We start from the raw sequence: 14,076 nt of genomic DNA on the forward strand, positions 1-14,076 counted from the left end.
AGACTATAAGCAGTTGGGTGGTTGAGACAATCTCACTTGCCTACGAGTCCTCTGGCCTCCCGTCACCTATGGCGGTCAGAGCGCACTCGACCTGGAGTATGGTGGCCTCCAAGGCCTTCTCAGTGGGCTTGGCCCTCCAGGACATTTGTGCTGTGGCAGGCTGGTCCTCTCCGCACACATTTTTCCGCTTTTACAAATTGGACCTGACATCTACCCCAGGGTCCCAAGTTCTCTCATCTTGATGTGCTCGCCTGACACACACCGGACAGGGACTTGCTTGTATGGCGCAGTTTTTATTTTCATTCCCATAGCGTTTTGACACAGCTCGAGTTCCTGAAGGGGAATGAGACGCTGCGTCTCACCGCCATACTCCCTGCATCCCTGCAGGCGCTTCCTTCATCAGAAGCTAACATGTGCGTTTGCCAGATGCACCTTTATGCTTCCTGGTTGCTCATGTTACCCTGCTCGTGACATCTCGCTTCTCTATTGGACTGATTCCACACGTGCTTCAGAATGTGGTCTCGCAGGGGCGTTCCCAAAGCATTTTGACGCAGCGTCTCATTCCCCTCGGGTGACCATGGTTACATACGTAACCTCGAGACGTTTCCTGGCTCATTTGTCTCTGCTGGTTCTGCCTTAGGAAGTAAACAAAAAAACCTGGGAAACCTGTTTCCCAAGTTGCCTTGGTTTTTGATGATATCCTATTTAGTTTCCATGGCTACTGATTATGCTCTACATCAGTTTCTTGTTTGGTTGTTGCTTTTCCCATGTATATACTTCCCTTTGTTTGTATCTTAAGTTTGATGGTTATTATCTCTGATGTTATTTGTATCCCTGCCCTGCTATACCATGACAAAAGGACCCTGGGAAAATAGACCTGCTCCTGTTTCATTTCCCCCATAAATGTGGTAAAATAAGGATCTCTAAATGTGTCATAAGATCATACACTGAGAATTTTGCTGCTTGAAAATGAGAATTTGATGGCTTGCAGTTATTTAAAATGCTATAACCATTGTTCATGGCACAATGACTATGTGCAAACATTTTCACTCTCAGTGAAGCCTCAGATAATCTGTAAACTAATGGATGAAATGTATTAATTTGAATATGTTCTCATTTTTATAGTTCTGCATAAGACTTTTGACAGATTATTAAATAGGAGGTGCTGACTTTTATTAAACTTGTGTAGATAGATAGATAGTTGGATAATAGTTTTTGTTTTTTTTTGTGGCAAAAAATATACTTCACCTTTAAAGACAGAGCAGCTGAGACATATTTACGAGACTGCAAATATGTGAAGCCTGAATTAGGTTTGTGAGGTCCATTCAGTATTCTATTTGCTCACACTGTGAGTGTCACAAAGAAAATGTTAATGTATGTGTGATATTTGTGGAGTGTCCAGATGGAAACCATGCAAAGGAGAGGACCAAGGTCATAGGAACACATGCACACACACACACACACACACACACACACACACCTCATAGCTAATGTGACAAGACAGCAGCAATGACAAGGAAATGAAAGGACTGAATATTTATTCAACGTAAAGAACAGCAAACCAGGACACATAAAGATAGAAAACAACACTAGAATACTGTTATTAGCTCTACAAACAAACTTTCACAACAAAAATAAGAGCAAAACACCTTGAAATCAAGATTTAACAGAAATAACATTTCTGACGGTCAGAGCTACACAGTGGCAGGGAGGGCCGTGGGTCAAATAACCAAACAAACCTTTTAGATTTAACAAAATTAGCTTCCAGTTATTCCATACTAGCTGGTCATACATTAAGACACTGCAAATATTAAAGTCCATACATTTTATATACCTCACATAAATCTTAAGTCAAGTACATAACCTCACAATTATATGTAATTACCCAGGGTTCACTGAAGAAACTTGGGTTTCAATTGTGTTTGACAACAGTTCCACTTGAAATCTATTGCAACATGCATGTTACAGAGTAAGTGTCAAGTTCATTAGGAGCTTGATAAAGTAAAATGTAAATCTTTCTTCTCAGTATATAATATGTAATACTTATTGTTTGGTCTCAATCCCAGAACCAGCCAACAGAATAAGCTTCAGAATGTCCTAGCTAGGCTGACCAAACACGCAAGCAAGAGGGTCGTAAGGGCAGCAAAGAGCACAAGAAACCTTAGAACCATATTTTACATAAATTTGTAAATGCAGATGTAAATGCTTAAGTAGTGTGTTACAGGTGTCCTGTTGTAAATGCATTCTTGCGTTATATTTGATGATAACAAACCTAATACTCAAAGGGGGTGCTATCTGCTTAAACCAAACAGGATATTATTCAGCTAGCTATTAAAAAAAAAAAAACGTTTGAAGACAGTTTACATTAATGCCCACTATCTAGCGCCTCTTGTGGCAATGTTGAGAATATGACAGATACTAGCATTGTATTATGGATTGCATTGCAATGACATGCATCACACTTGCACAACTAGAAGTGTTCATGTTCACATATTTGTGTAGAATTTTGAACAGTTTCATTAAGATGTGGCATAATAACAACCTTTCTTTTCAACAACTACAAAAAAAAAAAAAAAGCAAAAACATTGTTTCTTAAATTGACCCATCACAAATGCTCCCTTGATATTTTTGTGCAAGAAACTCAATATCGAAGTAAACGACACACATATGTACATATGTATGTATGTATGTATATAAATACATCCACCATTATGCATTATCCATGGGCAAATCATTACCCCCTACACTTTTCTTTAAAGGTCATTTAGCACAACTTATAATTTGGCTATAATCATGTTGCATGGCTGAGGCAGTCACATAGTCGTAAACATAGCAGTTTGTTGTGAGGCAGGCAGCTTCATCAATTCACTTGTTCTCCAGCACAGCACAGACGTATTTTGACTTTCTTTTCTGCACTGACAGTTACGGTATGACTTTTATTGCAAACATATCCATATCCATGATGCACATCTTAGTAGCTGTGAGACAGTAGAAGACTGTTTATCTCAAAAATGCACTGATACAGAGGACATCAAATCAGTATGTCAGAGAAAGCAGTTTTCTGCGATCAAAGTGACTAAAATTACAAGTAAAAAAGTGTCGCCCTAACAAGATTTAGTGGGATTTCAGTCATTCCCTATGTCCTTGTTCTATCATCCTTGGTGTTGAATCACAGTGTAATACGACATAAAATATCTAGCATGTGTAGCATGAGTACAACAAGCGTGACGAACCACCAAGAGGAACAAGATTGATGTCGTCCAAAAAAAAATAAAATAAAAAACATTGTACTTAGAAGATAATGTTCATCTTATACTATTACAATAATAGAAGCCTGAAATGTATACCTACGATGTCCTTGAGCTTTTGTACTGCAGTTTCTCATACCATAACAAGAATAAGGCATTTTGTAAAGAACAAGTCGCATATCAAACCCAGACAATCGTGAAAAGAAACCAGAAAACTCAATAAGATTACATCTACCAGCTCCACTAACCACAAGGTTGTGTCAGATGCTTTGGGACATGCAGAAATTGCTGGATTCATTTTTTTCTTTTCTTTTTAATACAGTATATACAGAGAGCCTGGCAGATTGTACATCAGATTGTACATTAAACATTTAGAAAATTGCACACAAGGTGGTATATCTAGCAAAGCTAGCATAAGGCTAGTGTTAGTAGCCAAAATGCTAACCATTCAACGTGATCCAGACATTTTAGACCTGAAAAACACACAAGGGGGACTTCAAATGTGTAATCAAGCTTTAAAGCAATAGTTTAAGCAGTAAATCAGCAACATTTAGAAAGTTTTCAGTCTGATAACTTTACCAATTACTACAGTACATTTTACTGTCACCCTCTTGAACATTAATATTTCACTGATATTATCCTTCATTTGCATGTGAAAAGCCAGATGTCACACATATTAGACAAGTATGCCGACAAAGTTTACAGAAGTAATGCTTATGGTAATCAATACGACTACGTTTCCCAAGTATCCTATTTCAAGTAGGCTGACAACATCTAAAAAAAAAAAAATTACAACTTTTACTTGTTCTTACGTTTGAATAAACTATCATGCCACTACCCTGATAGCACACGTAGAATACATCATGGAGACGTTCATTTAATGTGCACATTTTAAGCTGGAAGATCTTTTTTTTTTTGTTTGCTCATCTGTGATACATTTCTAGACATTTACATGTCCTCAAAGCAACTGTGTGCAACTTATATACAGTTGATTTAAGATGTTTATGATTTAGAATATTTGTAAAACTGCTTTTTAGCAGAGGTTAGGTGTTTTCCAATTGAAGAACTCTTTAAAACGTCTTAGAGATGTACGTGTGCCATCTGGGTTAGCTATACCCAATGTTGTTTTTGCACATTTGTACTGATGCTATAAGGGTTATACTGTGTACTGTAAAAAAACATAGCTCATGTATGCCATCTGATATGTAGTTAGCATAAATAGATTTAAATTCCTATATAAATATACTTCTTACATGTGGTTTCATTTATGATTTGTTCTATTTGTGTCAACAATCAATACCAACATCAGTTGATCTAGCCCTACTATAGCTCAGATGAGATGTAAGGAGCCTACGGATATGCACTCCAGATACTGTATATGGCTATTTGAAGGGCCATTATGAGATACAAAAACATAAAGCCTCCTTCAGAAAGATAACACAACTGCATACGTGGTGATGTAACTAATGGATAGATTGTCATGCATTCATTTATTCTTAACACATCCTAATGTATGAGAAAAACAATCTTATTATTATTTCGAATATTAAAATAAACATGAGTTGTATCTATTTATTCACTAATAAATCCACGGATTAAAATTTAAAAAATTGAATATCTTGTGTCTGAAGCTACTGATCAACAGCCACATTACAATTTATTATTATTTTTTTTGAATAAATATGCAACCGCTAGGACTAATTTCTCCATACTTAGATTACTTTTCTTTATAACTCTTTACACCGTGAGCACAACAGCGTCTGTGGGCTAAAACGTGGATAATTCTTTTCATTGCTTTGGCACAAAATACAATACTGAAAAACTATAAACTGTTAGGATTATGGATCTGTTTTTGTTGTGTTTTGCTCCCCATGTGTTCTGTGTCCCAGTTTCTCCCTCATGTTAATTGTTAATTTGATCCCAGGTGTGTCTCTTTAGTCCCTCGTTATCCTGTGTATAAATGCCCCAGTCTGTTCAGTTGGTGTTTGTCGGGTCTACAAGTGATGTACGTGTGTCTTCCTCCTGTTCCCTGTGGGATATTACCCTCTGTGTTGGTCTGAATTAAAGACGATTTCGATTATCCATGGCTCCGTGTTCCTTCCGGCAGCGTAACGTGACATAAACATGGAAAACATTGTATTTTTAAAATGAGTGACAAAGTATATTGGTTGGATGACAACCTTTGAAAGAGTTATGGGAAAATTAAATGATTTGAGACGTGCATGATGCGTTTTGGTATTTTTACTGCATTTTTGATGTGAAAATTGCTAATGTAACAGGCGGAAAGCTGGTTAGGAGAATTGTGTGAAGAGTGTAGAAAAAGTGACCTAAGTAATGAGAATTCAGTCCTAGCAATTGTTAAAAAAAAAATAAATAAAAAAAACTGTTCATGTAATGAATTGAATAAAATGGCAAAGGTAATGTTTTTTTGCTTAATATAGCTTGCTGTCACATAAGTACATACTTTACGCAACGTTTTAGTTTATCTACAAAAATGTCTCTATTTAAATTCACATGTAAACCTGGCACTTTCTAAGTGAATGCAAAAAGATTGTTTTTCCAAAACAAGATGCATAATAAAATTGAACACTATGAGAAAGAAATAAAATTATAAGGGAACAACAGAAATAACAGTATACAAATATGCATACTTCCATGTTGAGTTCATGTTATCATATTATCTTAAATATATGCTTAAATTAACAAGGCGTAAAAACTACAACTATATTTTGCATGACATTTTACAGACAGGATACTATGAAACTGGCTTGCAATTGCCAAAATATCATTATTAATAAAAAATAGTGCATTCACAAACATGAATACTGTATTGTTCAAAACACACACACTCACATTTGTTTTTGTGAAAAGTGGGGACATCCCATAGGCGTAATGGTTTGTATACTGTACAAACTGTATGTGCTATTGCCCTACACCAACCCTACACCTAACCCTACCCCTTACAGGAGACTTTCTGCTATTTCAGATTTTCAATACACTCCATTCTGTGTGATTTATAAGCGTTTTGAAAAGTGGGGACATGGGGTAATGTCCTGAAAAGTCACCTTCTCCTTGTAATGCCTATGTCATACCCTTGTCATTATACAAATTTATGTCCTCATTTGTCACAAAAAACGCGCACACACACACGCACAAAAAAACAAACAAACAAAAAAACCAAACAAAAATAAAACAATCAATGATCTACTAAAACCACCAACACTTCAGCGTGAGGTAATGGAAATGCATGTTCCTCCTGTGTGGCACTGGCCCAAATCTAAATGTTTCATAGCATTTCAGATCCTCAGATGAGGGTCCTGATCCTCACTGCTCATACTGGCCTCAAACAAAGAATCGTTGTCTGGCCCAGTGCCTTACAGTCGGCCGTCAGCACTAAATCAACTCGCATGCAGGACAGCTCTGAGTTTAATACCATCCCGTGAGAGTTCAATCAACACTGACGTTTTCTTTAGGCAGGCGTAAAGCTTGAAGACAATGTCAGCATGTGCCAAACTATTCATCTCTACAGCGAGTGATTAAAAAGGCACACAGTTTCTTTATCTTGGAGCCTGCTCAGGCTGTTTAAACAATAAGAGTCACTGGACGAAAAATTCACTGATAGACCCATGGGGATGTAAACACATATCTAGATGACACTACTGATATAATACTCTGGGATTGCAAAGAGTCAAAGAACAGACAGTTAGTAATGATGCGCCTACGGACATCGCTACTGGCTGCTGAAAGGCTACAGGTTCTCGCCAATGGCGACTGAAAGCCAATGGTGACTGATGTTTTTCTTCTGATGATACACAGTGTGTGGAGTGGGGGAGGGGTTTAGTGGGTAAATAATGGCCATCCATACAAGACCAGCAATACTGTCATACTTTACTCATGCAACACATGAAATGGCACATACAAATTTGAAAACAAACAAACAAACTACTAACTAGAATTGTGTATCTACATGGTTGCTTAAAAAATTAAAATGAACACAGTAGCAGTAGCATCATGTTGCTGATTAAGACTGGACTGGCAGTTTATTTATTTGTTTTCGTTTTCCATGTTCATTTCTGTGGGCTGGACCGGGTGATGGTCGGCTTTCTGTTGACGTAAGTGGCCCAGTAAGCCAGGTTGAAGATGAAGAAGAGCACTGGAAAGATGATACGAGAGATCTTGTCCACTTTGCTGACGCGATTGTATGACTTTCTTACACCCTCCGGTATGTATTCACCATCCATTTTGGGCAGCCGGATCTCTCGGACCGGCTGGGATGGGGTGGAGGTGGATGTGGCGCTCTTGGAGACGGTTGTCAATCCGGGATCTTTGGCTACGCTCATGCTGTAGGTGGTTCCCACGATGTTGAAAGTGTTGTTGGTCTTCTTGGAGAAGGAAGCCGACTCTCGCCTCTGTGGAAGAGTCAAAAGGAAAAATTAGAGCAATTAATTAAAAAAATAAATAAATAATTATCTTGAGCATAAGTGAAACATTCATCTTACTAATGGACTCTCTAGTAAATCCCTATTTTCCCTTACTGCACAATATTTTGAGTAATGTATGTACCATTTATTTACTTATATTATATATATATATTGTTTTTCTTTATAGAAGTGGAAAATACATTCAGTGGAAGAAAAAAACAACTATGCATTCATGATAGCATATCTAATCTTAAAGGTAAATCCAATTTATTCAGTGTGCTGATGACATATTTAATGTAATGACATTTTGGCAAACAAATTCATCTGCAATAATATATAAACAAAAATATTACTATATTAAGTGAGAATATAGCATGCACAAGAATCATTTATAATACCATTTGCATAGTTTTAGCACTAATTTTACCCGAATAATTATATAATCAGGTGCACTGGTACGAACATGTCCACTAAATCTGTGCTAAATGTATTTAACACATTGCATTTCCCATATTTCATTTGGAAGATAAAGCAGATTATTATAATTTCAGTGCATTGCAGCACAAATTAGGATGTGCTCATCCATATACGTCCAAATATCCGAGTACTGTTATGACTGAAGGCTGATAAATAGGCTTTTGCAGTTTGCTTTTGACAAGTGCTTTGATTAATTGTCCAAGGCTCTTGTGGGAAACATCTCAGGGACTTCCTCAGCCCGGAAACAAAAGATCAGGGATTTTGTAAAAAACAAAGGAAAATAGCTTCAAGCAATCTGCATCAACGGTATATATTAATACATAAATTAGAACAAATATATTCTTAAAGCCATCGCAAAGGCTTGTTACATGCAAAACAGTCAAAGGTTTACATTGCACCACGACAGAAGGTGGCCACGGGCTATAGAGAACATTTTGTAATGTGAAGGGCAAATTCACTAAAAACATCTCTTTTTTGTGTGATATTATGCAGTCTGTTCATAAAGCATTCACACAGTTTAACCAGGTGCTTTCTGCACTGATGTAGCATTGCACCATGTATAGTTTTGATGTGCTGTATAAAATAACTTTATACAAGTTAGTTTCAGTCCTTTATTCTGATCCCCCCGTCTCTCTTATGCTGAGAGATAAGCAGATATATGTGAGAAAATATCATATATGCTGTTAAAAAATAAATGAGATGAACAGCTCCTATTCTCTGTTTTTATTTGAGCTCCATAATATGAGGCATGTTACACCGGAACATTCTCTTGCCATTTACTGTCACTGTCAGGAACTATTTTTTAGCAGATGGATAGTATTTAATGAATGCAATTAATAAAAAGTAGCATACCAATACATACATTTTTTGGTTGTAATATTTGTATTGTGTGGTAACCGTTTTCTCAAGGCTGTATTGTGAATAAGTCACAGCTGAAGGAATTGCAGTGACAATAAGGAAAATAAGCCCTGGAAACATACAGTATACAGTTCTGTATGATTTATAAGCTGTTTTCCTCAAGGGGACCAAAAAACGTCCCCACAAGGTCAAAATGTACTGCTATTACTATCCTTGTGCTTTGAGGAAATTTGGACCCCATAATGTAGGAAATACCAGGTACACACACACACGCATGCATGTTGGATTTCCAAGTTTTATGTGGACTTCCCTTAGGTGTAATGGTTTTTATACTGTACAAACTGTATTTTCTATACCCTTACCCTAAACCTAACCCACACACAAAACGTTCTGCAATTTTAGATAAAAAAAAAAAAAACAACAAAAACACACATTCTGTATAATTTATATGCTTGGACCACACACACACAGAGGTGGTCTAGTTGTAGCTTCCAGGTCTCTTTCCATAGGTTCCATGTGACGTCACACTGTTTTATCGCCGCCATTTTTGTGTCTGAGTCACAGCTGCGCGACCTGTCAGTCTATGGTCACAGCAGCCACAACTAGCAGAGGAAGATCAAAGAAACACTCCCAGAAGGTTCACAAGGTTACAGTATGCCCGGGATATGTTGTGCTGTAACAACAGTCATCAGAAAAACTCTGAACTACAATTTTATTAGATCCCAAAGAGGTTAGATCGGCGGAATAAATTGTTGGCTTAAATCAGAAGGCACCACTGGCAGCTAACATACGGTTGCCAACTTCAGAAAAGGATAATAATTGACAAATGACCTATCGGTAAGCCCCGCCTCCCTTAGTTACTGTTGCTCCCTCGGACAAACAAAGGGAGTTGCACACTGTCTTTCAATGACAGCTACAGTGTGAAAACCTTGTCCCACAATGTTTTTGCACAATTTTGGACACAGAAGGCCACCAAATGGGAATTAAATATTCCATGGAGGTATTTATAAAATATTTAAAAATAAATACGGTGGGTAACTCGAATCGAGGGTTTACATTTTACAAAGCAAGCGGGAGAAGTCTCATATTATGGTCGGTCATCACGATCGTGGATGACAACATGCAGGATCAACACTGTTCATGTATCACAGGGTACGATTAAATTAATGTACATTTAACCAGTTTAATATGGAGAGGCACTGAAATGTTGACCTTCGTTTATGTGTTTTTGACCTACACTGTATAAGATGCGAGAACAGTCCGCTATAGGTTAGTACATTAGCATGGACTCGTTAGCTAGTTTAAGCCAGAGATGCACCTTGCTAAAGCACAAGATAACATTAATGTTCTGCTTGAGCAGATGAAAATTGTAACTTAATGAGTGTATGACAACCAGAAAATGAACGTTTTTGTCTTCATTTGTATTGGGGTGAATACTTAGGGACATTTTGCTCTGTTTTGTTTGGATTCAGGAAATGTAATAAAATAAATTATATTGCCCATCCTCTCAGGATACCTGGAATCAGTGTTACAAGTACTCCAGGCACATCGTTTAAATAGTTGTATTGTACCACATAGGCTCAGTAAAGCATTTTTTTAACAATGGCAACATTTTGAACTAAAATGTTATTGCAGCCATGTAGCCTATGAATAAATGGAAATGCATATTTTTAATAAAAGCAAACTTAATGTGGGCAGCTTTTGGTGTCTGAATTTGTGCTTCAATAATGAAATCCAGGTTTAAGTATACACTAGAAGTGAAAGACGTCTTTCCTCAGGTAGATTGCATGTTTTCTTGGCTTGCTGGATGTTGGGCTCGTGATCAGTAATCACGTTGCTTGCATTAACCAAAACTGACTTGCTGAAATCAAAATGCAGACGGAGAAGGGAATCGCAGAGTCTCGCTCGCTGTGAAGCAGGAGCAACCAGCCGGGAGAGGATTCTTCAAGATCTTAAAGCCTTCATTGAGCGGCTTCGTTCACAATTCAAACAGTAATTTGTCCAGAAAGAATGAAACATTGCAGGAAACATTGTATGCCAGTAAACAAACAGAGCCTCTGTTAGCAGGCTGTTACACAATAAGAAACACAGAAGCCGTCTAGTGTAGTCTAACCACAATGATCTACAATGCTTTATTACATGCATGTACTGTATACACTCTAAAAAATGCTGGGTTAAAAACAACCCAACTTGGGTTATTTGGCAACTCAGCGCTGGGTAAATATTGGACAGAACACATGCTGGGTTATTTTGACCCAGCTGGTTGGGTTAAACGTTTTTAACTACGTGCAAACATTTTCACTTTTAGTTAGACCTCTGATCAACTGTTCAGAAAATAAGCTGGTATGGTACAGTGGGTAACAGGAGTGTAATCCTCTGTGATCATCTATGATTTAATATGCAGAGTCAGCTTTACAGCACATGAGTGATTTTGATGAAGTGGGCTACCAAAATCTGCTTGTTTGACAGTTATAAGAATAAACTAAATTAAAGTGGTGCTTACCAGTGCAAAACTCACTGTCACAGTGCTACGTGGTTATGAAGGTATTTTTAAAGATTTCTTAAGTGGTTATTAATGTATTCTGGGTGTTTACTAAGCCACTGTTTAGTCAAAAGTGTTAAACAGTTCTATATATATCAATATATGTATAAATATTGGTGGACATGGCTGAGATGGACAAGGCTTTTTCCTGTGTAACCAATAAATATCTATATACAATACTACATACTGTTCAATGATACTCTTTTACATGTAAAGTCTCCTCTAAATCAGGTTTTCAAACTTTTACAAGTTGCTTTGGTCCTTTTTTTAAAGAAAGGCTGTATACAATAATTTAGAATTATTAATAATTATTAAATAAATAATTTATCTGCATCCCTAAGTTAACTTAAGTAACTTCTTGGTCTGCTAGCATGTAAAAGAATATAAACAATATGAATTCATCTCTCTTTTAAGTCTGAAACTTGCATAACTTTCATAGAGTATTGAGTAGATCAATGATAGAAATCCTCTTCATTAACCCAAGAAAATAGAATCAGTTTGAATTTGAATGCCTCCCCCTCCCTTTCGAAATTCACTCCCTGGACTCAATCCCCTTGTGTATCCTCATTGCCAGCCCTAGTTACTAAATGTGCTTGTGTATTGACCACCCCAAAGTGTAAATATTTATCTTCGTTGCACATAGTGTCACAAGTTTTTACCAGGATTGACAAGCCAGTAAAGAAAAACAAAGCAATTACTGTAGAAACTACAATGCATTGTGGTACAAGAAGAGCAAAGGAACTACTGACACCAACACAAACAGAAAACGCTCAGCTCAGAATTCTGCACTGGGAGATGCCAGGATGTTGGCACTGTTTTCTGATGCCAATATCTGTGCTAGGGATCTCACAGTGGGGACTGCTGCATGCTGCTTCCCAATCACAGGCCATCGATCCCTACTACTACACCAGCACCTGAGTCTCTAAATCACAGTCTAGGCTTATGTCAGCATTAGTAAAGGATCCCAACTACAAGCCCATCATGACCCACACTGATACAACTGTTACTTTTAGCTTAGGTCTCATTTGCATTGAGTATTGGCAAGATAAGCTCCCAGAGTTCACAGAGAAAATACTTAGAAGAGAATTAGTATGTGATCAACACAACAACCGTTGAACAAGTACAAAGTACAGAGAGAGAGAGAGAGAGAGAGATGATTCTCTGAATTGTAAACATGCCTTGAAGCTTTAAAAACACCAAAAATGTAATTGAAAATAAATTATGCACTCTACTGCATGAAATAGCAAACAAAGTACGTGTAGAAAAAACAAGATAAAATTTAGTAAAACAACCTAATCACTTATGAAGTTCAGGCGATAACTGAAATTAAGAACATATAACGGAGGGATATAACAAACAAAATTACCAAAATTTTTCTTATTTGCTTTGGTACATCTCTCGAATCACCCTTAACATTTGCAAATCAGCAAGTGGATTTCTCAAAACAGTTCGTACAAACAGCACCCCACAATGGATTACCTGAAAAAGCCTGTAACTTGCTCAAAATCCTTTCTCATTTCTCAAAAGTAAGTAATTTATCAGTGAATGTATCAGTGCCATCAGAGTGACAAATCCTCATGTCACTGTTCACAAACAAGATGTTTTACTCTGTCAGTATTCCCTGATGTAAACAATGGCTACAGTTTTGATGACAGTTACAGAAAATGCATGTCTGCACTTTTTCTGTATGCCATATATCAATTTCCACATTGCACAAAACTGTATTGATTGCAAGAGATTGAACAGGATTCACATTTACTGTTGGTCTGTTAACAAATTACAATCAAGATTCTCCTGAGAGCAATTCATCAATTCAAGACATTAACAAAAACATAGAAAATCTGCTTGACAGATTATGACAACTGGTACAACTATTTTGCTTTTAATGACTTATGCAATGCGCTAGGACCTAGATTTTTTTATATTTTTAATAGAACCCATCAAAATTTGTTCAAAATAATTGCAAATGACTTTTATAATTTTGCTAGATGATGTGGAGCTTGAAGTAGCAGTTTTGATCATTTCAGCTCTGAGAAAAACTATTAATTATAATAAATGAATCATAGAAAATGCAAATAAATATCAGCATAGATAACCCACAAAATGTATTTTTGTAAAATTAAAAATGACACTAAATACAACATGACATGATAATAAAAGTATAAAAATTACATTTATAAGAATTGGTACATACAATAATAAATACTGAAGATAACATTGAAACATCTCGAAAAAAGAAAAGTGTTTTTGTCATCATGTGAGCCTTCTAATCAGATTTTTTTGTGTGTGTTTTATCCCTGCTAGTCAATCATAGAAATGTGGTTGGGAATTACTGCTCTGAAAATGAAATATGCCTTTTTCAGATTAATTGTTAAGAGCCAATACTGACCAATACAGCATCAACATTCTGAGACTACGTGTCCTAAACATGAAATTCAGGACTGGCCATAAACTGTGGTCCTTTTTCGGCACCAGAAAATACCAGCTGTAAAACCTGGATTCCTTCGGGAAAGGAGGCACTTTCTCTGTG

General features: G+C 36.8%; 1 protein-coding gene across 1 annotated transcript in view; it reads right to left on the reverse strand.

Annotated features, from left to right (window-relative positions):
• Positions 1-1,567: 1,567 nt before the first annotated feature.
• gabra3 (gamma-aminobutyric acid type A receptor subunit alpha3) overlaps positions 1,568-14,076 on the reverse strand; it is a 212,813-nt gene continuing 200,304 nt past the window's right edge. The window contains exon 10 of the mRNA XM_058759002.1: positions 1,568-7,657. Coding sequence (XP_058614985.1) covers positions 7,316-7,657 — 342 coding nt within the window. The 3' untranslated portion in view covers positions 1,568-7,315. The remainder of the gene's footprint in view (positions 7,658-14,076) is intronic.

Source organism: Onychostoma macrolepis, chromosome 21 (genome assembly GCF_012432095.1).
Source record: "Onychostoma macrolepis isolate SWU-2019 chromosome 21, ASM1243209v1, whole genome shotgun sequence".
NCBI classification, from domain to species: Eukaryota; Metazoa; Chordata; class Actinopteri; order Cypriniformes; family Cyprinidae; genus Onychostoma; species Onychostoma macrolepis.